At 57.2% G+C, this 27,351-nt stretch overlaps 1 protein-coding gene across 1 annotated transcript; it reads right to left on the bottom strand.

Moving 5' to 3' along the window:
* Window positions 1–883: 883 nt before the first annotated feature.
* On the bottom strand, window positions 884–27,282 carry MEIOSIN (meiosis initiator). Its single transcript, XM_065571474.1, has 14 exons — window positions 27,172–27,282; window positions 26,079–26,161; window positions 22,748–22,838; window positions 21,538–21,637; window positions 19,778–19,930; window positions 16,869–17,108; window positions 16,326–16,449; window positions 15,484–15,584; window positions 14,612–14,764; window positions 12,355–12,431; window positions 11,219–11,380; window positions 10,598–10,833; window positions 3,011–3,100; window positions 884–1,661 (listed from the first exon to the last, which is right to left on the bottom strand). The coding sequence occupies exons 2-14, from the start codon at window positions 26,159–26,161 to the stop codon at window positions 1,463–1,465; spliced, it is 1,809 nt and encodes a 602-aa protein (XP_065427546.1). The 5' UTR covers window positions 27,172–27,282; the 3' UTR covers window positions 884–1,462.
* Between the last annotated feature and the right edge of the window lie 69 nt (window positions 27,283–27,351).

The raw sequence follows: 27,351 nt of genomic DNA, 5'->3' as shown, positions 1-27,351 counted from the left end.
CTGGGGTTAAGGACCTCTTCCATCGTCCACTCGGCACAGGGGCTGGCTAGCAGGCAGAGAGCAGGGCGGGAATTCTGGCCCAGGCCAGCTGCTGGCCCCACCTCTGCCCTCCTGGAAATCACGCGTGGGACCGGCCTGACAGCATCACTCACCGGGCGGGCGGGCACCACCACCACCGCTGCACCAGCCGAGGACAGGGAGCACCAGAGCCAGGCTAGCTGGGGCACCGGCAGCACCGACGAGGCAGCCGCCATGGCATTAGCTGCTCAGTGCTCGGATGGGAGCCGGCCAAGGCAGACCCAGGCTGGAGCGGTGATCCAGTCGATGCTGCTAGGGAGCGCTGAGGTGCGAGCGAGAGCCGGAGCCCTCCTGGTCACTGGCAGATCCCGCAGGCAGGAGCGTGAGCCCCGTTCTAGCGGCCGAGGCCCCAAGGTTCAAAGGACTGATTTCAATAGGAGTCAGGCATCAGGAACCGGGGCATGGGGCGGTCAGGCCTAGCGGTCACAGCAGGAGCTGTGAAATGGACCCAAGGCTCAGAGCCAGAAGCCGGAGCCAAGAATCCAAAGCAGGGTTCCCGGAGCGGGTTTTCCAGGTTTCCTTCACAGCCATAAGAGCTAGAGACTCACGGGAGATTCTGGAAGGCAACTAAGCAGCGTGAGTGCACCCTCCAACCAGTCCATCACGTGTCCCCAGAGCGCCCCACACTCTGGGAAACCCTTATCTAAAATATCCCCTCCTGATAGCTCATCTTCCGGAGGCAGAGATCTACCCCTGAGCAGCCCAACCACCACCCCTGCTGCTCTTCCTGCTTTGAATAAACCGCGAGGAGAGGCGAATGGGGCTGCCCCGGGGGGGGTCTGTGAACTCGGACCGGAGCCAGAAAACCCACAAAGGAGCTTTATTCTAAAACCAATAAATAAATAAATACATACATACAACAGCTGTCAATCAAACTATTCCAGCAACGAACAGAATCCAATACAAGTCTGGCCTGAATCGGTGGAGGATGGTTTTCTTTTTTTTTAGGGGGGGGGGGGGGTTCCTCCAATCCTTCACTTAACCATGGCTACCCCTGTGCCCAAGCAACCCTCCCTTAGCTGATTGGACAGGGCAGTTTGGAACTGATCTACGGCCAGCCCGGGGTCGGTGCTCTCTGACTGGCACAGCGGCGTGTAGTTATGGCGGAAAACTATCAGAATAAATAGGGTTTTAATTAAAAACATGAGCTGCCCCTCCACACCCGCACACAATTTCTCCTTGCCAGAGCTAAACAAGAGGCCGGTCTACAAACCCCACAGCCTGGTCTCCCAATGGCAACACGCACGGTGTAGCCCGTGCCCATTCCAAGCACCCTTGTTCATTTCGATGGAACAACAGGCGTCTCCAAAGGAAAGGAGAGATGCCACATGAGGGGATGGGGGCCCCAGCACGCCGGGTGGGAGGGGCCCTGTGTTGCCGTCCGTCACACCGATTCCAGGGCTGGGTGTTGGAGCGAGCGGGGCGCGGCTGGCGGTCCCAGGTCCCGGGAGCCGAGGGATTTCTCGGCCAGCAGCAGATGAAACGGTTTAGGGGCCTCCATCTCCTCCTCCTCCTCTCCCCCGCTGGAGAAGTCCTGCTTCACGATGCGGTTGTTCAGCCTGCTGAACCGCCGGGCCTTGACGCTGGAAGAAAGAGGTGAAATCCAACCGGACGGCTCTCTGCGCCCGTTCCCTCTATGGGCTCGTCACCGTCCGTCCCATGGGCAGTTGGCAAATGAACCGCCCGGCCTGATCAATTGCCCTGAGCCTAGAGAGGTTGATAAAACTCTTCCTGTATAGCCCCGGCTACCCCAGGATGGGACAGCCACGCGCCTCGGACAGTCAGCAGGTGTAATTCAGTGGATAATAAAGGGCATTTGTGGTTGGGAGCCAGGACTCCTGGGTTCTAAACCCACCTATGGGGTGGGTGACGTAGCAAGGGGGGGTTGGGAGCCAGGACTCCTGGGTTCTAATCCCACCTACGGGGTGGGTGACGTAGCAAGGGGGGGTTGGGAGCCAGGACTCCTGGGTTCTAACCCCACCTATGGGGTGGGTGATGTAGCAAGCGGGGTTGGGAGTCAGGACTCCTGGGTTCTATCGCCAGCTCTAGGAGGGGAGTGGTGTCCGGTTAGAGCAGGGGGGCTGGGATTCCCCACCAGCTGAGAGGGGATTATAGTACTTATCTACGTCCCACTTAGACTTAGCTGGTGCTATGGAATCCAATTCTAACCATTGTAGGCTCTCTGCTCATCAACATCGCCTTGGGGACTGGGGATGGAATCAGAAGCTTTTCACGTCTAGGTCCCTGGTGTGAACCCACCAGGCCAGCGGTGGCTGGATCTCACTCTATTGGCTCCTATGTGTAACGAGTTAGGGGGATCTCAACTTCTAGTGGACAACTGTCCAAGTGGCAAAATCTGCTCCCCTAGGAGCCCCTGAGGTGACCCCTGTGTGGCAGGACTAAGGCAGACTTTAGGGGCAATGGGGTCCACTGGAAGGTCCCTGGACTGGGACCCAGGTAACCTGGGTTCTAAGCTTGGCTCTGCCATTGGCTTGCTGGGTGACTGGAGGCAAATCACTGCCCCTCCCTGAGACGCTGTCTCCCCTCTCATTGCTGTCCGGTCAGGCTGCAAGCTCTTCAGGGCAGGGGATGCTTAACTCTGTGAAGTGCCCGGTGCGACGGGACCCCAATCTCGGTCACTGTGTGTCTGGGCAGCGCCCGGCCCGACGGGGCCCTGATCTCGGTCACTGTGCATCTGGGCAGTACCCGGCGCCATGGGGCCCCAATCTCAGTTATTGTGTCTGGGCAGCGCCCGGTGCGACAGGGCCCTGATCTCGGTTGAGGCCTATAGATGCTGGTGTAATACAAAGAGCAGCTGCAACATTGGGCCGGAACAGCACGTGGTGGAAGTTGGCACCTTCCCCGGCAGATCTCCCCCCACACCAGACCGACTCCCACGGCTCTGATGGGGTTCTCCGAATGCCAGCCTTACCAGTACGGCCTCCGCTCCTGCTTCGTCATGGTGCGCCACAGCTGTGCCAGCTCCCTGGTGGCTGCGGTGGATGCCATCCCCGGGCAGGCGCTGAGGGGAGAGAGCACCAGGAACTGAGTTCTCCCAGAACCGGCGTGAAGCAGCACACGTCTGCCTGGCCTACCAGAGCAGGTTGCCGAGGCAATGCCCAGCAGCTGTATACACATGCCACCCGCCTTGCCTTCTCCATGGACACAGAATTTAACAAACATCCAGGGGAGCGAAACCCAAACACCTGCTCTTTCCAGCTGGTTGCTATGGACCACGGCTGCGTGCCGAGCTCTGGCAGGTCAGTCCCGCCACACCGGCACTAAAAACTCCAGCCTGGGATTGTGCCAAGGGGAAAGGAGTGGCTGAAAGGGCGTAAGGCCTGAAGGGACCGTTCTGACCATTCCAGCCGGCGCTTTGCGCTCTGAGTTGGCTCGAGTTAGAGCAGATCTTTTAGAAAGATGTCCCACCTGATGTAAAGACTCCGACCCTGGGCCGGTTGGTGCAGCGGTTAATTCTGAATTTCTCTCACTTCAGCGCCTATCTGTTAGATCTCGCTCTGCCTTTGTCCACTGGGTTAAGCAGCCCCTTGCTTGTAGCCATCTCCTCCCCACAGAGGGGCTGACAGACCGGGATCAAGGTCAACGGGGTAAACTAAACCGATCGAGCTCCTCTCGCTCTGAGGCAGGTTTCCTAGACCGTGGCTCATTCCCGCAGCTCTTCGCTCAACCCTCCCCAATCTGTCAGCATCCTGGTGGACGTGGGAACGCCAGAACTGGCCCCAGCATCCCTCTAACAGTCTCCCTGCCCTATACAGAGGTAACTGCCCTCCGCCCCTGTTTCTAGGCTATATTCCCCTGCTTGTATAGCGAAGGACTGCGTTAGCTGCTGCATTGCACTAGTACTCTGTGGTCTGTCTGTCTCCATCAGGTGTCTCTGGTCTGATACTTGGCGTGTCAGCTCTTTGGGGCAGGGACTGTCTTTGTGTTCTGTGTTTGTACAGCGCCTGGCACAACAAGGGCCTGGTTTGTCACTCGGATGCCTAGGTGCTACCGTAATACACCTAATAGCAACAAACAATGTACAGCGCTGGGCATAATGGGGTTCTGGCCCATGACTGGGGCCCCTAGGCGTTACCGTAATAGAAATAAGAAGTAGCAGTAAGAACCCGTAGCTTACCTTCCCTGAGTCCTGTTGAAGCCAGTGAAACCTAGAGCACACGCTCAAAAAAGACGGTTACTCACCGTTGTAACTGTTGTTCTTCGAGATGTGTTGCTCATATCCATTCCATTAGGTGTGTGCGCGCCGCGTGCACGATCGTCGGAAGATTTTTACCCTAGCAACACCGGCGGGTCGGCTGTGGAGCCCCCTAGAGTGGCGCCTTCATGGCGCTGAATATATACCCCAGCCGACCCGGCGCCCCCTCAGTTCCTTCTTGCCGGCTACTCCGACAGTGGGGACGGAGGGCGGGTTTGGAATGGATATGAGCAACACATCTCGAAGAACAACAGTTACAACGGTGAGTAACCGTCTTTTCTTCTTCGAGTGCTTGCTCATATCCATTCCATTAGGTGACTCCCAAGCCCAACTTAGGTGGTGGGGTCGGAGTGAGACATTGCTGTGTGCAAAACCGCTGATCCGAAGGCAGCATCGTCCCTGGACTGCTGCACTAGTGCATAGTGTTCTGTAAACGTGTGGACTGACGACCAAACCGCAGCTCTACAAATGTCCTGGATCGGAACTTGCGCCAGGAAAGCCGTCGAGGAAGCTTGGGCCCTCGTGGAGTGAGCGGTGAGGTGTGGTGCTGAGACACCTGCCAGGTCGTAGCAAGTCCGGATGCAAGACGTAATCCAGGAGGATAGGCGTTGTGATGAGACCGGTGAGCCTTTCATTCGGTCGGCCACTGCAACGAAGAGTTGCGTCGTCTTTCTAAAGTGCCTTGTGCGGTCAATATAGAAGGCCAGGGCCCTGCGTACGTCCAGAGAATGCAAACGTTGATCCTGGTGAGTAGCATGTGGTTTAGGGTGAAAGACCGGGAGAAATATATCCTGGTTGATATGAAATGGAGAAACCACCTTAGGGAGAAAGGCAGGATGTGGGCGGAGCTGCACTTTATCCTTATGGAAAACTGTGTAAGGGGGCTCGGATGTAAGCGCCCTGAGTTCAGAAACGCGCCTTGCTGAGGTGATGGCTACGAGGAAGGCTGTCTTCCAGGATAGGTACAAAAGTGAACAGGTGGCCAGTGGCTCGAATGGATGACCTGTGAGCTTGGAAAGAACCAGGTTGAGGTCCCACGTCGGAACGGGCTGACGTTGTTGTGGGTACATCCGGTCTAAGCCCTTGAGGAATCTAACGACCATCGGGTTAGAGAATACCGAGGATGCGAGTTCCCCTGGATGAAAGGCCGATATAGCGGCCAGGTGAACTCTAATTGAAGATATCGCCAACCCTTGCTGTTTTAGGGAGAGGAGATATTCCAAAATGAGAGGAATAGGTGCGTGCAACGGGGACGTGGCTCGCTGTTCGCACCAACAGGAGAATCGCTTCCACTTGGCCAAGTAAGTGGTCCGTGTTGAGGGCTTCCTACTGCTCAGCAGAATCTGTTGGACAGAGTGCGAGCATTGCTGCTCTGCCTGGGTGAACCATGGAGCAGCCACGCCGTGAGGTGGAGTGATTGCAGGTCGGGGTGACGCAGCCGGCCGTGGTTCTGCGTGATGAGATCCGGATACAACGGAAGCGGGATCGGTGTCTGAACCGAGAGTTCCAACAGCGTGGTGTACCAATGTTGTCTCGGCCATGCTGGAGCGACCAGAATTACCTGTGCCTGGTCTCTGCGCAATTTGAGCAGTACCTTGTGGACCAGAGGAAACGGAGGGAAGGCGTAAAACAGGTGGTCTTTCCAGGGAAGGAGAAACGCATCCGAGAGGGAGCCCGGAGCTCGACCTTGCAGGGAGCAGAACAGGTGGCACTTCCTGTTGTCTCGGGATGCAAACAGGTCTATCTGGGGAAACCCCCACCTCTGGAAGATGGAATGTATGATGTCCGGACGGATAGACCACTCGTGCGTCTGGAAGGACCTGCTGAGTCGATCCGCTAGAGTGTTCTGGACTCCAGGGAGGAACGATGCCGTGAGATGGATTGAGTGGGCGATGCAGAAGTCCCACAGGCGAATGGCCTCTTGGCATAGAATTGACGAGTGTGCCCCTCCTTGCTTGTTGATGTAGAACATGGCCGTGGTGTTGTCGATGAGAACTAACACACAGCGACCACGTAGGAGGTTGAGAAATGCCTGACACGCCAGGCGCACCGCCATCAGTTCCCGAACATTGATGTGTAGGGCTAGCTGGGGTGCAGTCCACAGGCCCTGGGTATGGTGTTCGTTGAGATGGGCGCCCCAACCCAGGGATGAAGCGTCTGTGACCAGGTGCAGAGAGGGTTGTGGGGCGTGAAACGGCATCCCTTCGCAAACCACATTGTGATCTAGCCACCATGTGAGGGAGGTCAGGACCGAATTCGGGATTGTGACCACCATATTCAGGCTGTCCCGATGTGGGCGGTATATTGATGACACCCAGGTCTGTAGTGGGCGAAGCCGAAGTCTGGCATGCCTGGTTACGTACGTGCAGGAAGCCATGTGACCCAGCAGGGTAAGGCACGACCTCACCGTGGTAGTTGGGAAGGCCTTGAGTCCTTGAATGAGGCTCGTGATGGTGCCAAAGCGGTTGTCTGGCAGGATGGCTTGTGCACGTCTGGAGTCTAGAACCGCACCGATGAATTCTATTCTCTGGGTAGGTTCTAGAGTGGATTTGTCCTTGTTGAGTAGGATACCCAACCTGTTGAATGTGTGCACTATTATGTGGACGTGATCGCGAACTTGTTCTTTGGTGCGACCGCGTACCAGCCAGTCGTCTAGGTACGGGAACACCTGTATCCCTTGCCGACGAAGGTACGCTGCCACGACAGCCATACATTTCGTGAACACCCGTGGGGCCGAGGATAGGCCGAAGGGAAGGACTGCAAATTGGTAGTGCACCCTGTTTACCACGAATCGCAGGAAGCGTCTGTGAGGCGTGTAAATAGCAATGTGAAAGTATGCGTCTTTCATGTCGAGGGCGGCGAACCAGTCTCCAGGATCGAGGGAAGGGATAATGGCCCCCAGAGAGACCATGCGGAACTTCAACTTTACTACGAATTTGTTGAGTCCGCGCAAGTCCAAGATGGGTCGCAGACCTCCTTTGGACTTGGGAATGAGGAAGTAACGGGAATAGAATCCCCTGCCCCTTAATTCCACTGGAACCTCCTCTATGGCCCCCATAGCGAGGAGCGTAGAAACTTCCTGTATAAGAAGTTGCTCGTGAGAAGGGTCCCTGAAGAGGGACGGGGAAGGGGGGGAGGAGGGGGGAAATGAAGAAAACTGGATAGCGTATCCCCTCTCCACCGTGCGGAGGACCCAACGGTCCGAAGTTATAAGGGACCAAGCACGGTGGAAGTGGGAGAGGCGATCCCGAAAGGAGGGGGCTGGATCCTGGGGGATGACTGGGGCGCCGTCCTCGACCGCACCTTCAAAAGTTCTGCCTGGGGCCTGAAGGTGGTCTAGGTGGCCCCTGGTTCTGGCCGGGTTGAGGGCCGGTCCACCTTCTTCTACCACCTCGCCCTCGCCTCCGGGCCGAGTCCTGTCTCTGACGAGGCGGGGGGGGGGTAGAAGCGCTGAGGCTGTGGCCTAAATGGCCTGCGCTGGGGGCCCACAACATGCATCCCCAGGGAGCGCATGATTGTTCTCGAGTCCTTGAGGCTCTGCAGGCGAGAGTCCGTCTTATCTGAGAACAATCCATGACCCTCAAAAGGCAGATCTTGTAGGGTTTGCTGCAGCTCCGGAGGCAAACCCGAAACCTGAAGCCAGGAGATCCTGCGCATAGCGATACCCGAAGCCAGGGTCCTCGCCGCTGAGTCTGCAATGTCCAAGGAGGCCTGCAAGGAGGTCCGAGCCACCTTCTTGCCCTCCTCTACCATGGCTCCAAACTCTTCCCTGGACTCTTGGGGAATCAACTCCTTAAACTTCCCCATAGAGTTCCAGGAGTTGAAATTGTAGCGGCTCAGTAGCGCCTGTTGGTTCGCCGCTCTAAGTTGTAGCCCTCCGGCTGAGTAAACCTTACGGCCAAACAGATCGAGCCGCTTAGCCTCTTTTGATTTAGGCGCTGCAGCCTGCTGGCCGTGGCGCTCTCGTGCATTCACTGATTCCACCACCAGTGAACACGGTTGGGGGTGGGTATACAAGTACCCATAGTCCTTAGACGGGACAAAGTATTTTCTTTCCACCCCTCTCGCTGTGGGTGGAATGGAGGCAGGAGTTTGCCATATCGTATCCGCATTCGTTTGGATCGTGCGGATCAGAGGTAACGCCACCCTCGATGGGGCATCTGCTCCAAGGATATTCACGATCGGGTCGTGCACCTCCACTATCTCCTCCGCCTGCAGGTCCATATTACGGGCCATCCTACGCAGGAGATCCTGGTGAGCCCGAAGATCTATCGGAGGGGGACCCGTACATGAAGTGCCCGCCACTGCCTCATCCGGAGAGGAGGAAGAGGATGCCTCCGGTGGCACTGGATCCAAGGGGGGGTCCTGATCCCCCTGCTCTTGGGCCGGGGCATCACCTGCACTTGGGTCCATGGTGTCAGGTGGCGTGGACACGGAAGCCTCCATGCCTCCTGGCGGAGGCCGAGAGATGGTGGATTCTGGGGCCCTTCTGACCGAGTGACCCGAGCGAGAGGTCGATGGTATTGGAGCCCCTTGCTCCTGGTGGTACGCCCACGGGGTCCAAAACGACCAGTGAGATGGTCCATGAGAGTGGTCCTCTGCCATCTCCTGCCAATGGCCCAAGTTTCGTTCCTCGGCTTGCCCTTGAGGGGGGTATGCCGATCTCGACAGGTCCTCCGAGGAGCGAGACACCGATCTTGACGGCCATGGCGGTGCCGAGAGCGTCGAGACGATCCCCGTGGGCTGCGGTGCCGCACGGTGCCGGTCCGGAGATGATCTATCTCTGTGCGGTGCCGGCGATCGGTGCCGGGACCGCGACCGGTGCCGATGACCTCGTCGGTGCCGGGAGTCGGATCTGGACCTCGACGAGGACCTGGAGTATGCCCGGTGCCGGGAGCGGCCCCTCGACGTCGAGCGTCGACCGTAGCGGTGCCGAGAACTACGTCTGGATGTCGAACGGTGCCGACGATCATATCGGTGCCGAGACGTAGAGCGGCGCCGCGAAGAAGATCTTGGCCGCGAGTACGACCGGTGCCGAGACGATATTCGGTGCCGGGACTGCGAGCGGCGTGGGGACCTGCTTCGGGACCTGGATCGGTGCCGAGGTTCCAGCCCTTGTGATGGAGGGCGCATCAAGGCAGGTTTCCCTCTCGACTGGACCGGGCGAGTCAACGGTGCAGTCGGTGCCGGTTGTTGAGGCGGTGCCGGCTCCGTGAGAGCTATTAAGTCTCTCGCCGCCGCGAAGGTCTCTGGCGTCGACGGGAGACACTGTATCACCGCCGGCCTCGGTGGAGATGCTATTTGCACCGGACTCAACGGCCTCGGCGCCGGAGTCGACGGTGCTGGAGGCACCTGTTTTCGTTGCTCCACCGGCGGACGCGGCTCTACCCCCGGCACTGGGGGAGCCGGCGTCTTCGGCACGGACGTCCCCGTCTTATGGGCTTTTTTATGCCCTGGGGATAATGACCGGCGCCGAGGCACTTGCTGTGCTTGCGGTGCCGACGAGGTCCGGTGCCGGGGAGGCTTGTCTGACGCCACTCGCGTGGTCGTCATAGCCGGTGCCGCCGGGGCACTGCGCACCGAGGTGCTAGGCGCCGGAGCCTGGCCCGTAGAAGGAGTGTCCGGGCTAAGTGCCGCCTCCATCAGGAGTTGCCTGAGCCGAAAGTCCCGCTCCTTCTTGGTCCTTGGTTTGAAGGCCTTACAGATCTTGCAATTATCTGTTTGGTGGGACTCTCCCAGGCACTTCAAACAGGAGTCGTGCGGGTCGCTCGTGGGCATAGGCTTAGCGCAGGAGGCGCACTGCTTGAAGCCGGGAGCGTTGGGCATGAGCCCGGCCCCGCGGCCGGGGGAGAAAGGGGGAGACGACCCCCTTAATCCCCTGAACTACAATAACAACTAGAACAACTTTAAAACTATTTAACTATTTAACTAGAACTACAACTATAACTATAACTGCGAATGACTAACTAAGCTAGGGAGAGTGGAGAACAGCTAAGCAGCGCTCCACAGTTCCAACGACCATCAGGGGCGGTAAGAAGGAACTGAGGGGGCGCCGGGTCGGCTGGGGTATATATTCAGCGCCATGAAGGCGCCACTCTAGGGGGCTCCACAGCCGACCCGCCGGTGTTGCTAGGGTAAAAATCTTCCGACGATCGTGCACGCGGCGCGCACACACCTAATGGAATGGATATGAGCAAGCACTCGAAGAAGAATTAATGGTCATGCTTTGTGGGGCCTGGACACACGGCCAGCCGGGCCAAGCGCCTCTCTCCATCCCGTGACATAGCGCCCCCTCCTGCTTACCGGATGTACTGCTTGCGGTTCAGCCGGCAGAACATGATGAAACCATTGACGCATTTCTTCTTCAGCTGCAAGGGGGACCGGGACCTGCTGGAGGCCTCCGGCTGCCGCCCGCCTTCCTCCTTCTTCCTCTTCCGGCCGGCAGCAGGCAGCGGCTTCGTCCGCTTGTAAGGGATCCAGGTGCTGTCGCTGTTCTCGTCGCTGGAGGACACGGAGCGAGCCGGTCCGGGGCTGGAACCCTGGGGGGCAGAGAGAGGGGTGGTGGTGGTGGGCAAACACGCAGGCAGGCCCCTGAGATTGGGACACGGTGGAAAGGAAGTGGCATGAGCCCCACTGGGGGATGTGTGCCGAAATCTCCTAAGCAACTGTGGAAGGCTCAGCCTTGGAGTGGAAGAGAGAAAACACCCAAGCGGGCTCCGCTTCCAGCCAGATCAGAGGCTCGGTGTCTCATCCAGTCCTTATACAGCCACTATGTACATCTGCCCTTTCCCATTCTGTTACCCTAAGATTGCAAGATTTCAACTCCTGCCCCCACAAACCCACCTTCTCCCCACTTTCACAGTCTACAGGGCAGCACCATGACCCCGGCTTCCTTCCCTCCCACCCCCCACTGCATCCTCTCACCTCCTGGAGGAGCTGCCCGCTCCACACCCCCATGAACTCCGTCACTCCCGAGCTGGGGCTGGAGTCGGTTTTACTCGCCTCGCTGTAGGAGAGGTAGCAATGGTCCAGCGAGAAGGCGGACTGGAAGAGATTGCGGGCGTTCAGCGGAGTGTCCGGAAGCGTCTGATGAGGGTCGAGGTGTGAAGGATGAGGGGGCGGGGGGAGGGGAGAAGAACACGGCAAACGAAAAGTTAAGGCTGAAATGTTCAAAAGGGATCCGGGAGCCTGATTCCCATTACAATGCCCGGGCTGTCCACAGGCATGTGGGAAAAGGTCGGCCTGCGTCCATAAGCCTTGACTGGCCCGTCTAATCCTCCCAGGCCTGGGCTGTTCAATCTTCAGCGAGGAATACAGCAGGCTTCACCCGCCCCGCCCCGGACGCATCCCATTCTACGGGCAAGCCCTTCTCCAATGCTCCCCCGCAGTCTCTGCTTACAGGGCTGGATTGCAAACGCCTTGGGGCAGCAAGTCTGGCTTTAGTATGGGTACGGAGAGGGCCCAGCCCAAGCGGGGTCTCCAGTGCAAATAACGAAGGGGGATGAGAACCTCGCAGTTCCAGACCCCAGCGGCAGGGCAAAGCTCCCCGCAATCACCTCCACCAGCACGCCCCATGGAGGGAGTCACACGACTCATTCGACCCTTGGCCTCTCTCTCTACAACTGCCCCCATGGAGGCCCAAGTAACCCCAGCTGCGATGGTGGTGGTGGGGATAGCGCCCGTGCCACTGTGTGGCCACTACACAAAGGCCACCCACAGCCAGCAGGTAAGAGCAACCTAGTGGACAGAGCCTTGGACAGGGGCTCGGGAGAGCTGGGCTCTATTTCCGGCCCTGCTGGGTGACCTGGGACAAGTCATTTCCCTGCTCTGTGCCTCAGTTTCCCCATCTGGAACACGGGGATAATGGTTCCAGCCCTCCTTTGTGCAGCACTTTGAGACCTACTGCCGCTAAGGGCCGTTATTATTATCATCCACATCCGAGCCTGACTTTATAGCACCAGAGGAGGCTGTGTGACAATATGCAGCCGGGAGGCGGGTTCTGCCTGCTAACAAGGAGAGGGACCAACGGGGGACTCAGGAAGGGGCTCCCCCCTGCCTACCTTTCTCAGCAGGGTCCCAGCCAGGCTGTCAGAGGAACCAGCCGAGTCTGGGCTCAGACACATGTCCTCAAACAAACCTGCCGAAGAACGAGACGTACCCCTTCTAAACAAGTAACATCAGAGCAGACCTCCCATGGCCTTCCCCGGCAAGGACCCCGGCCAGGAAAGAGGGGAGCCCCCCCGCCAAAGGCCACGTTGCAGGGTAGCAATGGTTTTAATGATTTCCTCTTGCCACATGCCCTTCTCAGCACACACACCAGCCAGTCGCTAAGGGTCCGTCTACACGGCAAGCGGAGGTGGGAGTGCCGCACATATAGACGTCCCTGGGGCTAGCTCTGAACTTGCTGGCTCCAATAAAGGCAGCGGTGAAGCCGTGCCTGGGAGGCTGGGTATGTACTTGAGCGACTAGTCTGAGCTGCTGTGGGATTCCCGGCTATCGCCGTCCGAGCCAGCTAGAGCAAAGCGAGCGCAGGGATGTCTGCATGGGCTGCAGCCCGCCCCATGACTGCACTGCAGATAGACCCTCTGTAGCTCATTAGCCTAGGGATGAAACACTTAGGGTGTGAGAGGGCCAGCGTTCAAATTTTGGTGGAGGATGGGACAACGGGGGGAGAGGAGAGAGAAATCTCTGGCCCAGGTCAGACTGGATGCTAAAAAGGGTCCTTTTCCCCTTGCCACTGTCTCCAGGATCCCACACGGCCCACCGCAGAGAGGATCAGACACTTGGGATGGAAGCTACCACAACCTGCCCTTGGCTGCAGCGGGACTCCACCTGCAGGGGCTGTCTCTCTCTTTCTGACCCAGCCCGGGGGGCAACCAAAACCAAAGCAGGGAACGAGCCAGGAGCCAAAATCTGAACCGACTAGCTGTGCAGTCTCGAGTTTGGGACCTGATTTCCAGCATCTCGGGTGCCGGCCAGCTCTGCAGGGATGCTCAGCTCAAGGGACAACAAAAGGCCAGTTAAGTTCGTGGAGAAGAATTTCTGTCAGTCTCCGATAAACCCACACCAGCACCAGCAGCAGAGCCCGCTGCACAGAACAGCCTGGGTGCTCGGTGCAGCGTCCCCGGGGCTCAGGGGATAAGGCAGCAGCATCTCTCTAAAGCAGTGGCTCTCAAACTTACCTGTTCAGGCCCCCGTTCTCTGTATCGATAGTCGTTTACATGTCCCCCACCCCCACACAACTACATATGCCGTCACCCAGCTCTGAAGGCAGAGGGGAGAGCAGGGGCTGCTGGCCGGGCACCCAGCTCCGAAGGCAGAGCGGAGAGCAGCGGCTGCTGGCCGGGAACCCAGCTCCGAAGGCAGAGCGGAGAGCAGCGGCTGCTGGCCGGGAACCCAGCTCTGAAGGCAGCACCACACCAGCAGCAGCACACAAGGGTGGCAATGTGAAAAGTGATATTCATCAATATCACTTTCCACAGCAGACTTAGTGCCCTATTGCCACCCTTACTTCTGTTGTGCTGCTGCCACCCTGGGGCTGACAGCCAGAGCCTCGCCACCTGCAGATGAGGGATTTGGTGGAGGGAAAGGAGAGAGCCTCAGCGGCAGGGCTCCCGCCGTCACCTTTATCCCCACCTCCCCAGTGTGCATGGCACAAGCCCCAGCCACCCAGGGCTGACCGCCAGAGCTCTTCCAAAAAAAGCACACAGCTCGCACATCCCTTGACACATTCCCACGCCTCCCTTCGGAGGCTTGCCCCACAGTTTGAGAACCATTGCTCTAGGGGCATCTTCCCACTGGAAAGTGCAGTCTGGGACTTCCCTTGCACTGTAGCGCTGTCCACTCAGGGCATAACTGCGCAGTAAGCGGGTGCACTGCAGACTCACACCCTAGCTTGCGACACAGTAACTCGCCACGTAGACGTGGCCAACCAGCTCCTTCGGCTGAAATCGTACAGGGCCAGTCCCTGCAGCCGAACCTCTGCTGAAGCCTGTGGCAGCTGGAAGGACTGCGTAGGGCGTCTGACCCAAGGGGGCCCCGATCTCGCTTTTGGCACTTCTCAGGGAGAGCGTGACTGGCGGTGCGGGAATCCAACCCCCCACGCGGTCCCCACTTGGCATCCCAACGACACCCCCACACACTGCAATGACAGCTGTCCTTTCCAAGGCACGCTGCGCAGCTCTCACTCGCTCCCCGCCTCTCTTCCGCGCCACGGTTCGTCGCTCGCCTGCCGGGAATCACCACGGTACCGCGACCGATCCTGGCAAGCCCCTCAGACCCCTCCGGCCGCAAGGAGGGACGCGGACACCCCTTTACCTTGGGACAGCTCCTCTGGCCCCCCCTGCAGAACGTGCCCGGGAAGCAGCCGTCCAGGAGAGGAGAATAGCGAGGGGCTCAAGCCCAGATCCTTGCTGGCCCAACAAGCCCCAATTTGGCCTCCGCTCCCGGGAGAGCACAAGAGCAAGCTCTCTGCGAACCAAAACATAATTTACATAGAAATCTCACTGGTTCCGTTTCCGCTACCCACTGTCCCCATTCCCCATAATCTGCCAGGAGAACCTGGACTGCTCCACAGCAGCACAGCTGGAGACTTCCGGGAAATGGACTAACTTGGACCACTAAGATGCTGCTGGATTTATTATTTAAAGGACGCTTGTTAACTTCCTCTACCACTTGTCAGCTGGGACCTACAATCTCTGCCCCCACTCCCCCGCCCCGATAATCAGAGGTTATGTTCTCACTTATTTAGCCCCTTTAATAACTGATGCCCTGCATGACCTCTGCAGGTTCAGGGTTTTCTCCCCAGGTTATGCAAATAACGAATGTCGAATTTTGTTATGTGCTACTTCCATCTTGTGCCTGTGTTTCCATGCGTTGTGTTTCCTTGTGTGTTTGTATTTGATATAAAAACAAAAAAGTTTTAAAAGGACGCATGCAGCTGATATGTCCATATCCCGTCTCCCAGCTGTCTGTAAATGAACACACTGTGCTGTTAGACCGGGGGACCGTTCAAGTCTGAAAGAGCTGATGAGGGCGGTCTCCCGGAGCCTGGACACACAGATGCTTGGTGCCCAACACAACCGCCTTGGCGGGTGCTACTTAGCTACATGAAGAGCAGCGATCCGGGGCAGCCTAAGGGGCCTTTGCCATCTCTGCATGCTACGGCCCTAGACTACAGCAGTACTCACCATGGGAACTACACACAGGGGACTGGGTTGAGAGCCAAGGACCAGCATCCAGCCCATCTTCCTCTTCCTCCCCGCAGGAATAATACTGCACCAGCTCCTGCCTGGAAGAGCAGTTTAGAGATGGCCTTGGATTGCAGCTCTGTCTCCCCTCTCCCAGAGTCCCCGACAGAACTGCTCTGCGCTGCTGGCCACAAGGGGCTGGACCAAACACGTGCTGCTTTAAGAGCAACTCCTAGTGTCCTAGGGGGCAGCTGTGCAGTGGGGTAGGGCGTACCCCAGCTTCCTGGAGATTTTCAGCTGCAGCCTCCCGCCCAAGGAGGGTCGGAACTAGGGAGACCTGCTCTGGGCACTATGGCTGAACCTCTTTGAGAAGTGCCGGCCAGGAGCAAGCCTCTCCTTCTGGCTGTCGGCCGGCTAGAGCCGAGCCAGCAGGCAGGCGGCAGAGAACCCACCTGTCCGCGAGACCCAGCCTCGCCTTCCGCCAGGTACGGCCACGGGAACCTTTGCCAAGCACGCTGGGGACGCTGTAGGGAGTGGGGCAGCATCAGGCTAGTCCAGGCTAAGTCTCTCCCAGCACGGGGCACTGTGGGGAGCAGGGGAGGGCCACTGGCTGGGGGCGGAGCTCCCAGCTACTCCAGTCCCAGCCTCCCCCAGCAGGGGGCACTGTGGGGAGCGGGGCAGAAGAGCTGGCTGTGGAGGGAGCCCCCAGCAGTAATCTGGAGTCAGGGTTTGAAAACGCTGCACACTGGCTGGATAGCGGCTCCAGGTGCAAATTGGCAGAGCCGCGTTGAAGTCACCAGAGCCGCAAGTTTCCATGGTCAAGCTCCCCCACCAGCTCTTACCCCAGCAACGCAAGGTCCGGCCCATCGTACCGACGCTGCTCCCGGTAACTCAGCTGAGCCTCGCAGGTAGAGCAGATGTCCTCCTCCTCCTGGCTCTCCTCTCGGTCACACCCTACACACCAATCTGCAAACGCACATGCACGCTTTGGTCCTGCTCCACCCAGACGCCGCGTCCCCCAGCAGTGGAGACTCAAGGTTACAACGGATCCAGCCCTGGTGATGGACGCTACGGCCGTGGCTTCTTATAGGAACGGGGCCAGATGCTCCATGGGTGGAAATGGGCAGTGGGGAAACATCAGCTCACAGCAGCTGGGGATCTGGTGCATCATCTCTGCTAACGAGGGCCTAGATTTCACCCGCACCCTGTGTTGCCACGGACGCCGGTGCACAGTGAGGGCTGACGCTCCCCAGAGCCCCGTGCACATTGAGCGTGGCAGGGGTGAGACACTCCCTTGCCCCGAGTGACGGGCGAGCTCCCATCGGCTCCCGTCTCACACCCACTCCCGCAGGAGGCGCCCGGCAAAGGATGGAGAGGGACCGCACCTGCTGCACAGCTGGGAACGCCGCCTTCAGCCCTGTCCAGGAAGGCGCTGCCTGTGGGCCGGCGAGACCCCAGTGCTGGGTCCCTTCGGCTGAACTGAAACGGAAGCTGCTTCGTACCAGGAGAAAGCACGGCCCCTTCGCCTGCCGCGTGCAGATCCACCTCCGTGCGCCGCCCAGGCTGCCAGGGTGATTCCGCCAGGCTCAGGCTCCGACGCATCTCCTTGTTCGCCCCCCGCCGCTCTGTGAAGGCAAAGGGCACAGTAATCTAGGCGGGGCCGTGTGTTGCCTAGGACACGGGGCCAGGTGAACCCTGAGCTGCATCGCCACACGGTACAGCTCCGGCACGAGGGACATTTCATCTGCCCTGGGCACCCGTCAGCTCCAAGCTCAGCTTGTGAGCACCCCCCTTCCCTGAGAGCGCCAAGGTAACACCACTGCGCCGCACGCCACCCCAGGCTCACGGACATCAGCTCAGCAAGCTTCATAGATTACCGGGAGCGAGGGAAATGCTAACAGGCCAGCTGGAGAAACTGACACACGGAGAGATTAAGGGACATGCCCACAGTCACAGAGCAAGTTAGTGGCAGAACTTGGACCAGAACCCAAGAGTCCTGCCTTCCACTACCATGCTCCAACCACTAGACCCCACTCCCCTCCCAGAGCTTGGGGGGTGGCGGGGTCCTGGCTCCCAGCCCCCTGCTCTAACCACTAGACCCCACTCTCCTCCCAGAGCTTGGGGGGTGGCAGGGTCCTGGCTCCCAGCCCCCTGCTCTAACCACTGGACCCCACTCTCCTCCCAGAGCTTGGGGGATGGTGGGGTCTGGCTCCCAGCCCCCTGCTCTAACCACTAGACCCCACTCTCCTCCCAGAGCTGGGGAGATAACCCTGGAGCCCTGGTCCCAGCCCCCTTGCTCTAACCACTAGACCCCACTCTCCTCCCAGAGCTTGGGGGTGGTGGGGTCCTGGCTCCCAGCCCCCTGCTCTAACCACTAGACCCCACTCTCCTCCCAGAGCTGGGGAGAGAACCCCGGAGTCCTGGCTCCCAGCCCCCTTGCTCCAACCACTAGATCCCCTCTCTTCCCAGAGCTGGGGGGAGAACCCCAGAGCCCTGGTCCCAGCCCCCTGCTCTAACCACTAGACCCCACTCTCCTTTCAGAGCTGGGGAGAGAACCCCAGAGTCTGGGCTCCCAGCCCTCCCCCTACTCTAAGCCACACTAATTATTTCCCTACATCAGCCCTTTGCTGGGTCAAGCAACCCAAAGACCCAGCGACACCATTCCATGGCAAGAAACCCAGGAGGTGAGCTGGGATCCTGACCCTTACGGGGGTGACACATGCAGGGGACGGGGGGAGGATGGGGCGGGAGAGTTTTGCACAACTGTAACAGCAGCCCCGGATAGCCACACTCACCGATTGACGCTCTGGAGGTAACCTCAGATCTGTGACACCGAGGCTGTGTCTACAACGCAGCTGGGGGGCGTTCTTCCCACCTCACGCAGACGTACACATGCTAGCTCCGCTCGAGGCAGCGTGCTAAAAACAGCCATCTGGCTACCAGGGCACAGGCGTGGGCTAGCTGCCTGAGGACCACCTGGTCCAAGATCCTAGGGGAGCACACCGGCTTGAGCAGAGCTAGCATGTGTGTCATGGAATCAGAGAAATGTCCAATTGAGAGCTCATCGAGCCCAGACCAAGGAAACCTAGACCAGCCCTGACAGGGGTTTGTCCAGCCTCTTCTTAAAATCCTCTCTGGACGGGGATCCCACAGCCTCCCTGGGAAGCCTGTTCCAGGGCTGAACTCCCCTGAGAGTTGGAAAGCTTCCCCTCATCTCTCATCTAAATCTCCCTCGCTGCAGATTAAGCCTGCTGCTTCTTGTCCAACCTTCAGTGGACACGGAGAACAATCGATCCCTGTCCTCTGTATACCAGCCCTTAACGAATTTGACCACTGTTCTCAGGGCCCCCTCAGGCTTCTTTTCTCAAGACTAAACGTGCCCAGTTTTTTTTAACCTTTCCTCCTAGGTCAGGTTTTCGAAATCTTGGATCGTTTTAGTCTCTCTCCTTTGGACTCTCTCCAATCTGTCCACATCTTTCCTACAGTGCAGCCCCCAGAACTGGACCCAGCGCTCCAGCGGAGGCCTCACAGTGGCGGAGCAGGACAGTTACCTCCTGTGACGTACATCCGACACGCCTGTTAATACGCCCAGAACGGTATTAGCCTGGTTAGCCGCCGGACCACATCGCTGACTCAGATTCCATTGGTGATCCATTATGACCACGGATCCTTTACCACAGTCCGACCGCCTAGCCAGTTGGTCCCCGTTTGGTAGCTGTGTGCTTCCTAAGTGCAGCACGTTGCACTTGTTTTTATTGAATCTCATCTTGTCGCATTCCGAGTGATGCTCTAATTTGTCAAGCTCGTTTTGAATTCTAATCCTGTCCCCCAAACTGCTTGCGACCCCGCCCGCCCGCGCCAGCTTGGTGTCGTCCGCAAATTTTATAAGCATCCTCTCCTCTCCGTTACCCAAGTCCATAATGAAAATACTGAATAGCAGCGTGCTGTGTACATCTACCCGGGCTGCGAATGACACCTCCCAGCTGCAGTGTGGATGTACCCCGAGTGCTGTAGGGCCTTCCTAGGGGGAAATGGCCAGTGACTTTCCAGCTGGGGGTCTGGTGCGCCGCCCTGCCCAAGGCAAGGGGTCAGGATGTTCAAAATGAAGGCAAAAGCCAGGGTTGGCCAAAGCAAAGCAAAGAGGGGGGTCCAGCCACTGGAGAAGAGCTGCCCCTCCTAAGAAATTTCCCCTTGGTTGTCCCAATGCAGCAGAGATGGGCTGTCCCACAGGAAAGAGGGGGAAGGAGCGATTGCTCTGCAGAGCGAGACTAGGGGGAATGGCTGTTGTCCCAACCTGATCTGCGGGATCGCTTTCCTTTGCGGGGTTTCTTGCCAACGTTCAGGAGCTTGGCTCTCCTCCTCCGCGGGGTGACGGGCGGAGTGCCGTCTCCGCACCCTCGCTGACAGGCGGACATCTCCGCACATGTGGATGCGCCCGCTCCAAATTCTGTAGGATGAGGGGAGAGCAGAGCAGGTCAGAACTCCCCCAATCCAGCAACCACTTCAGCTCACAAGGATCCCGGGACAAATGCAGCTTCCGACGATCCCTCATCTTGTGTAGATGTACACGTTAGTCCTGCTCAAGCTAGGGCAGGGGCTCTCAACCTTTCCAACCTACTGTCCCCCTTTCAGGAGTCTGATGTGTCTTGCATATCTCCAAGTTTCACCTCACTTAAAAACAACTCGCTTACGAAATCAGACATCAAAATACAAGTGCCCCAGCCACACTGTTACTGAACATTTGCTGACATTGTACTTACTTTTCAGTGTATACTGCGGCATTTCTCAAACTGGGGTCGGCGGGCCCTGCTGATCAACTCCTCCCCCTCCCTCCCAGCGCCTGCTGCATGCCGGGGAACAGCTGTTCAGCGTCGTGCTGGAGGCGCTGGGAGGGAGGGCGAGGAGCGGGGACGGGGTGCGCTCGGGGCAGGGGGCAGAAAGAGGCGGGGAAGAGGTGGAGCGGGGGCAGGAAGAGGTGGGGTGGGGACCTTGGGGGAAGGGATGGAGTGGGGGCGGGGCCTGGTCTTGGGAGTCCGCGAAAATCTTTTACATGAAAATGGGTGTCTTTGGGTTGCTAAAGTTTGAGAACGGCTGGTGTACAGTATACAGAGCAATATAAACAAGCCATCGTCTGTATAAAATTGTAGTTGGTACTGACGTTGCTAGCGTTTTTATGTAGCCTGTTGTAAAACTAGGCAAATATCTAGATAAGTTGATGTTCCACCTGGAAGACGTCTGTGTACCCCCAGGGGTTCGTGTGCCCCTGATTGAGAACCACTGAGCTACTTCACTAAGAGCAGCAGTGTGGCCGGACGGCACGGCATAGGTTGCCACCCGAGTACAGACCTTGAGATTCGGACGGGGCCGAGCGAGCGGCCAGCCCGTCCCAGCACCCACAATGCCGTGGCCACGCTGCTATTTTTGGGCTGTTAGCTGGAGCGGCACTAGCCCGTACGTCTCTCTGAGCTGGGAATTACACCTCCCAGCTGAAGCGCGGATGAACCCAGAGTCAGGGGAGCCTGTCACAGCCACAGTGCCCTCGGAGAGCGGGTCTGGAGACGGAACCGATCCCTCCTGGGGCAGCCGCGCGAATGCGACACCAGTACAGCAGCATTCAAAAGTCACCACCCTGTGCAGCCGTTTGGTGGCTCAGGTGAACCGAGTGGCGAGGTGGCCCATTCCAGATCTCGCCTCACAAACGGCCCCTTGGATCACCGTTTCAGTGGAAAGGCCAAGGACTGAATGGGTCACAGAGACCCAGGGCAAGGTCAAGAGTGGTGGCTCCCTGTCCAGGGGAATTCTTATCACCTTCCAATGGGCTTCTCAAAGCTCCAGTTGGTTTGCGTTACAATATTTTCTGTGTTTATCTCCTACTCGGAAGCCCCCCATCGTCCCTCTGGCTGAGCAATGCACGTACGGCAGATCTCCTCTCTGGGTTATCCCACATCCCTGCTGCGACCCGTGTCCCTACACCGTCCCTTGGCTTCCCTCCACGCAACAGCTCACGTCCCTTGCTCTCTCCCCCGTCTCCCTTCACTGCCCGCAATCCCTTACCTTCTTTCTCCCCATGCCGGAGCTGGAGTAAGGTCCTGGCAGTGCTGATGCTCGCCTGCAGATGCTCAATGTAGCGGAGGACGCGCAACAGGATTTCCTTCTGTTTCAAAGGGAACACACACTCAGGGAAAGGTGTTGTACTCGCAAGGAGCGTTGGTGGATGCAACACCTGTGGCACAATTCTGCGGCAAGACGTAAATTCTACCAACAAAATCCACAGCCATTAACGTCTCTGGCCCTCCACAGCCGGAGAATGGCTGGGAACCTTCTCCGATGCTTACTCGGTAATTATGAGTTACACCTTCTAGTGTGTGTGTGTGTGTGCACCTGCGTAAGACACCCCCGTCTGCAAAACAAGACCATGAGGGGGGCTGGTTGGCTCACGGGATGGGACATGGAGCCGTTTGCCTCTAGACTGCCCAGTTCCCACTCAACTCAATTCACTGGTGACCCAAACAAGGTGCCACGGGACGGCTGCTGTGTGAATTAAGTTGCTCTTCTGCCCAGTTCAATGAGGGTAAGTATCCACATCACAAAGGGTTGGAACGAGCTGGAAGACTCAGCAGAGAAACCAAGGACTGTCATCAAGCTCCCGTTTCGTCCTTAATGGTGGGTCCCCCCAGAACAGAACTGAGGCAGGTAAGCAAGGCGTGAGTGTGGGGCCAAGTGTCCCCTGCAAATGTCTGGGCCGCAGATGTTGGGCGGATACAGAACGTCAGCCTCCAAGGCTGCAAATCCAACAGACCCATCCACAAAACGTTTGCTTTTTAAAAACCCCACAAGGACGACTTCAGTGAGGAAATTCTTCTCCTTGGTTTATTCTGGGATGGGGTTGGCAGCCTGCATCTAAGACCCAGCGTCTAAAGGCTCATCTGCAGGGGAAATTCACCGGAATAGCAATTCCAGAATAGTTCCCCCTGTGGACATTGTATTCCAGAATAATTAGCGTGCTTCTTCTGGAATAAGATCGCATAAGATCACCCAGCGGTTTGTTCCCTTCAAGAAGCCTAGAGGTTTAGCAGCAGCCAGGCTCAAAGCCTCTCTTCCTCCAATAGACCGAAGATCTCAGAGCGGGGCTGGCTTCCATCCCGCCTCACCTACGCTTTCCCTGCGTCACATTATTTCTTTAACATGCTCCCTTGCCTCCCTCTGGAACGTTACACTTGGGGAAGCAGCCGACGGGGCAGCAGCCCGCTCCGGCCGGCAGTACCTTGGTCAGCTTTTTGTAGCTGGTATGCAGAGGAACGGGTAGCATCTGAGTCAGCTCTCGGAGCGTGTTGGTGTAGTTACCACGTCTCTTTCTGTTCAGGGACAAAAGAAGGTCAAACAGTCGCTTCCGAGCCCGCTGGCAAAAAAGCCCTTTCTGGTAATGCTCCCCTCTGACGAACTGCAAAGCTCGCTTAGCTACATAGCCGAGTGACACAGGCGTAGCTCAGGGATGAGGCAGGAAACTGCAGCCGAATGGCCTGCTCACACCAGCACGTTTTCACACACTGTAGTAACAGCTGCCCCAGCCCAGATCCTCAAAGGTATATAGAGTTAGGCCCCTACATATTTTTGTGGAACTGGGCCTGGGTACTATCATTCAACTGGCAGATATAAACTTATGCAGGCAACTTTGACCATGGCATTTCCTGACTGCTGAGCACTTACTACTTTCAGGCTTCACACCAACTGGGTAGCCGTCAATAGAGGTCGCACAGGCAGTCGAACAAGCACTGGACTGGCACTCAGAAGTCCCGGGTTCTAGTCCTGGCTTGGCCACGGACCTGCTGTGTGAACGTGCGCCACACCCGTCACTTCCCTATGCCTCAGTTTCCTCCTCTGTAAAATGGGGATAATGAGACTGGCCTCCTTTGTAAAGCGCTTTGAGACCTACTGCCGGAAAGAGTCCCGTACACCCATACAGCTTATTCCCCTTCTCTCACAGGAATCAGTAGAAACACATTTATACCGAAATCACTGCATTCATGCTAGGAGCGTCCCGATTTAACTAGTCCAGCACAGTTCAAGCAACACAACTTTTGTGTGGAGACGAGGCCTCACGGACTGGCCCTCTCACTGAAACACGCGAGTTCTGGTGAGGATGCACAAGAAGGAACTGTATCCATCTAGCTCCCTCCTGGCTATGCCTTCACTGTGAAAAGAGGGGAGTTTTTTCATGGAGTCCGCTATCTTTGTAAACTCCTAGTGGAGACAAGGCACGGGGAGTCTTTACCTTGATGTAGCTAGTTGAGATCAACCCTATGTCCCCCACCTGAAGTTGACCTCAACTGGCTACCCCCAGGTAAAAACTACATGAGGTCAGACTAGTTGATCACAATGGTCCCGTCTAAACTAGGAGTTTATAAAGAGATTCCTAGATTCCAAGGCCAGAAGGGACCACTGTGACCCCCTGTATAACACAGGTCAGAGAATGTCTCCAAAGTAATTCCTATAGCAGATCTTGCCAAAAAAAAACAACCCATCCAATTGCCAGTTATGGAGAATCCACCACGGCCCTTGGTAAATTATTCACATGATTAATTGCGCTCACTGTTAAAAATTTAAACCTTATTTCCAGGCTGAATGTGTCTAGCTTCAACTCCCAGCCATTGGATCAGGATAGACCTTTGTCTGCTAGACTGAAGAGCCCATTATTAAATATTCGTTCACCACGTAGGTATTTATAGACTCTAATCAAGTCATCCCTTCACCTTCTCTTTGTTAAGCTAAATAGGCTGGAAACCTGCCTTATAGTGATAGACTCAAAGAGCTCAGCTTTTCTTCATTCTTGCAGCCTGACCCCTCTCCAATTTATCCACATCCTTCTTGAATTGTGGGCACCAGAACTGGACAGAATATTCCAGCAGCTGGTGCCAAATATAGAGGTAAAAATAATCTCTTTGCTCCTACTCGAGAGTCCCCTGTTTATACACCCCAGGATCGTATTAGCCCTTTTGGCCACAGCATTGCACTGAGAGCTCATGTCCAGCTGATTATCCATCACAACCCGCAAATCTTTTTCACAGTCACTGCTTCCCTGTGACTTTCGGGGTCCCCAGACGCTTCCCAGGACAGAGCCCCACGTCTTGTAAGTATGGGCTGCATTCTTTGTTCAAGTTAGACAGCTAAGTTGATGGAAGAACATCCTTCTTTTTGCTGGTTTCAGAGTAGCAGCCGTGTTAGTCTGTATCCGCAAAAAGAACAGGAGTACTTGTGGCACCTTAGAGACTAACAAATTTATTAGAGCATAAGCTTTCGTGGACTACAGCCCACTTCTTGGGCTGTAGTCCACGAAAGCTTATGCTCTAATAAATTTGTTAGTCTCTAAGGTGCCACAAATGCTTCTTTTTGCTGTGACAACACGGCTGGGTTGGGTCTGCAGGGCTATCTGTAGTAAAAACCTATTTCCGCCACGAAACCTGCATTGCTTTGTCTATATTCAGAGTTCCACCTGCTTAACAAAAGGTGCAAGTTTTAATAGATTTTTGTTAAATCAGTTCAAAACCCTGTGCGGACACTCTAAATTGGATTTAGATTTAGCTTGATTCCTTACCAAGGTAAGCGAAATTGGTATAAGCCTGGTTATAATTGAATGTAGAGCATCCACACAGGGTGCAACAGTGGTTGAAGCCATTTTTTTTTTAAGCAATTGAAAGTGAACTCAGTGCAACTATGACTATATTATTATTAATTATTTGTAGTACCACCGCACCCCGGAGCTGTACAGAAAAAGACAGTCCCTGCCCCAAGCCAAGGGTCAACAGATGGAGCCAGACAGACGGACGGGAAGTATAAGGAAACGAGACAATGCCGGTCAGCACGACAGGCAGTGGGCTCGGCACACCAGCAGCACTTTCAGATAGGAATCACAGAAAGGAGCGTTTTGAGGTGGGTTTTGAAGGAGGCGGCTTTGCAGATGTTTACAGGGAGCTCCTCCCAAGTGTGAAGGGCAGCAAAGGAGGAAGCACAAATATGCTTGTTGAAAAGTTTCCCTGGTAGGTGACGGAGGCTGGCGCCATGGGCCCGCTGGAGGAGGAAGTTAACAACTCGATAGCAAAGAAGAGATGTTAGGTCAGGTGGGGATGGGCCACGAAGGGCATGGAAGGTGAAGACCTGCTATAATGCCCATCACTGTACTCCAGCCAGCTGACGGGGAGCAGGGGCCTTTTTTTGTAGGCTAGCCCCTTTCCCTGGCGCACTGATCTCCTGATACATATTGACAATCTGGACAATCCATCCTAACAACGCTTTGTCTCTAGGAATGATAGAGCTGCTCAGAGAAATCACGCTGCATGTATCCCGGGGGGAGCGCGAAAGCTATTTAACGCCACACAGCACAATAACACAGCACTTTAGGACAGGAAGTGAAGGCAACCCCCTGAACTTTGTTCCCAGTTGCCAAGGGCAAAGCAGCTACAAAACGCTCTATTCTGGGACCGCTCTGCACCGGCATAAGTGACTTGGCATGTCAAGAAGGTGTTTTGAATAGGGGCAGGGGAAATCTGGTCTCTGGCCTGAAAGGGATAAGCCCTAACTGCCCTGCCCCACGTCCTCACCCGTCTCCGATGGTTCGTGGCTGGCAGCTGCTGCGGCCAGGACGCGGCTCCCAAGGGCCAGCACGCCCGACCTGACCCCACATCTGCAATGGAGAATAAAGGGAAAAAGAAGGGGAATTCCAATCGATCCCGGACCAGGAACGAGATGGGGAAACGGGGAGCCCACGTGTCGTCCCCTACCCCACTGGACAGAGGGTGGGATGAGACGGGGGTGCAGTAAAAGGGGGTATGTCATCAGCTGCAAGAATCAGGGACAGATACACAGGAGAGGGGAAGAGAACTGAGCTGAGAGCAGGGGTGGAGAAGATATGACCAATACCAGCCTGCGAGGCTCAGGAACATAGAGGGGGGCAAATATCACCTGCTCCTTTCGGGGAGGAGCAAATATTGCCCACCATGCAATAGGGAGGGGGGCTGTAATGCTGACATTAGCATGGAGGAGGGAGGCAGCTGTTATTAGACCCAGTGCCGGGGGGGGGGGGGAGAGACAGGCCCAATCCCCTGCGATGGGGGGGAGCTCTGAGAGGCAAATGGGGGAAGATCTCAGGGGAGTGGTAAGCCTGGGACACATGATTGGGTGCCAGGAGGGGGCTGTGGGCAGTCAAGAGGCTATGGGGGGGTGCTCCCAGGAATGGGGGAGCCAAAGGCAATGGAGGGGGGGCCCTGGGAGTGATGGGGAGGAGTCAGGGGGAGGCACCCTGGGGGGTGATGGGAGACCAATGGGGGAGAGCGGGCTCCTTGGCGGGGTAACAGGGGCAATGGAGAAGAGGGGCTCCCTGGTGGGCTGATAGGGGAGGAGGTGCAGGGGGGGGGGAGCTGTGGGCGGGGGGGAGGGAGAACCAGAGGCAATGTCAGAAGGGGGGGGCTCTCTGAGGGGGAGCGCTGGGGCAGGGGGAGGAGGGGGGCTCCCTGGGGCTGAAGTGGGAGGGGGGCACAGCAGGGGGGAGGGTCTGGGGGTGCCGGGGGAGGGGGCAGTGGGGGGGCGATAGAGGAGGAGGACCCTGGAGCAGTGGGGGGCGATGGGGAGGGGGTGATGAGGGAGGGGGGACCCCGGGGCGGGGAAGCCGTGGGGGCGGGGGAATTGGCTCCCTACCCCACCCCCCCAGCACCTTTCCCGGGCGGGCCGCGAGCTCCCGGGGGCGGGGCGGGGCGCGAGGACGAGCCGGGCCCGGGTTCCAAGGCGGGAGGGAAGCGCGGAGGGGGCGGGGCCCGCGCGGACAGAGGGGGCGGGGCTAGTGCGGAGTGGGCGGGGCGTGGGTTAGGTCAATGCTGA

This window comes from Chrysemys picta, chromosome 17, assembly GCF_011386835.1.
Source record: "Chrysemys picta bellii isolate R12L10 chromosome 17, ASM1138683v2, whole genome shotgun sequence".
NCBI lineage: Eukaryota > Metazoa > Chordata > Testudines > Emydidae > Chrysemys > Chrysemys picta.
This window is presented reverse-complemented; position numbering and strand designations above follow the sequence as displayed.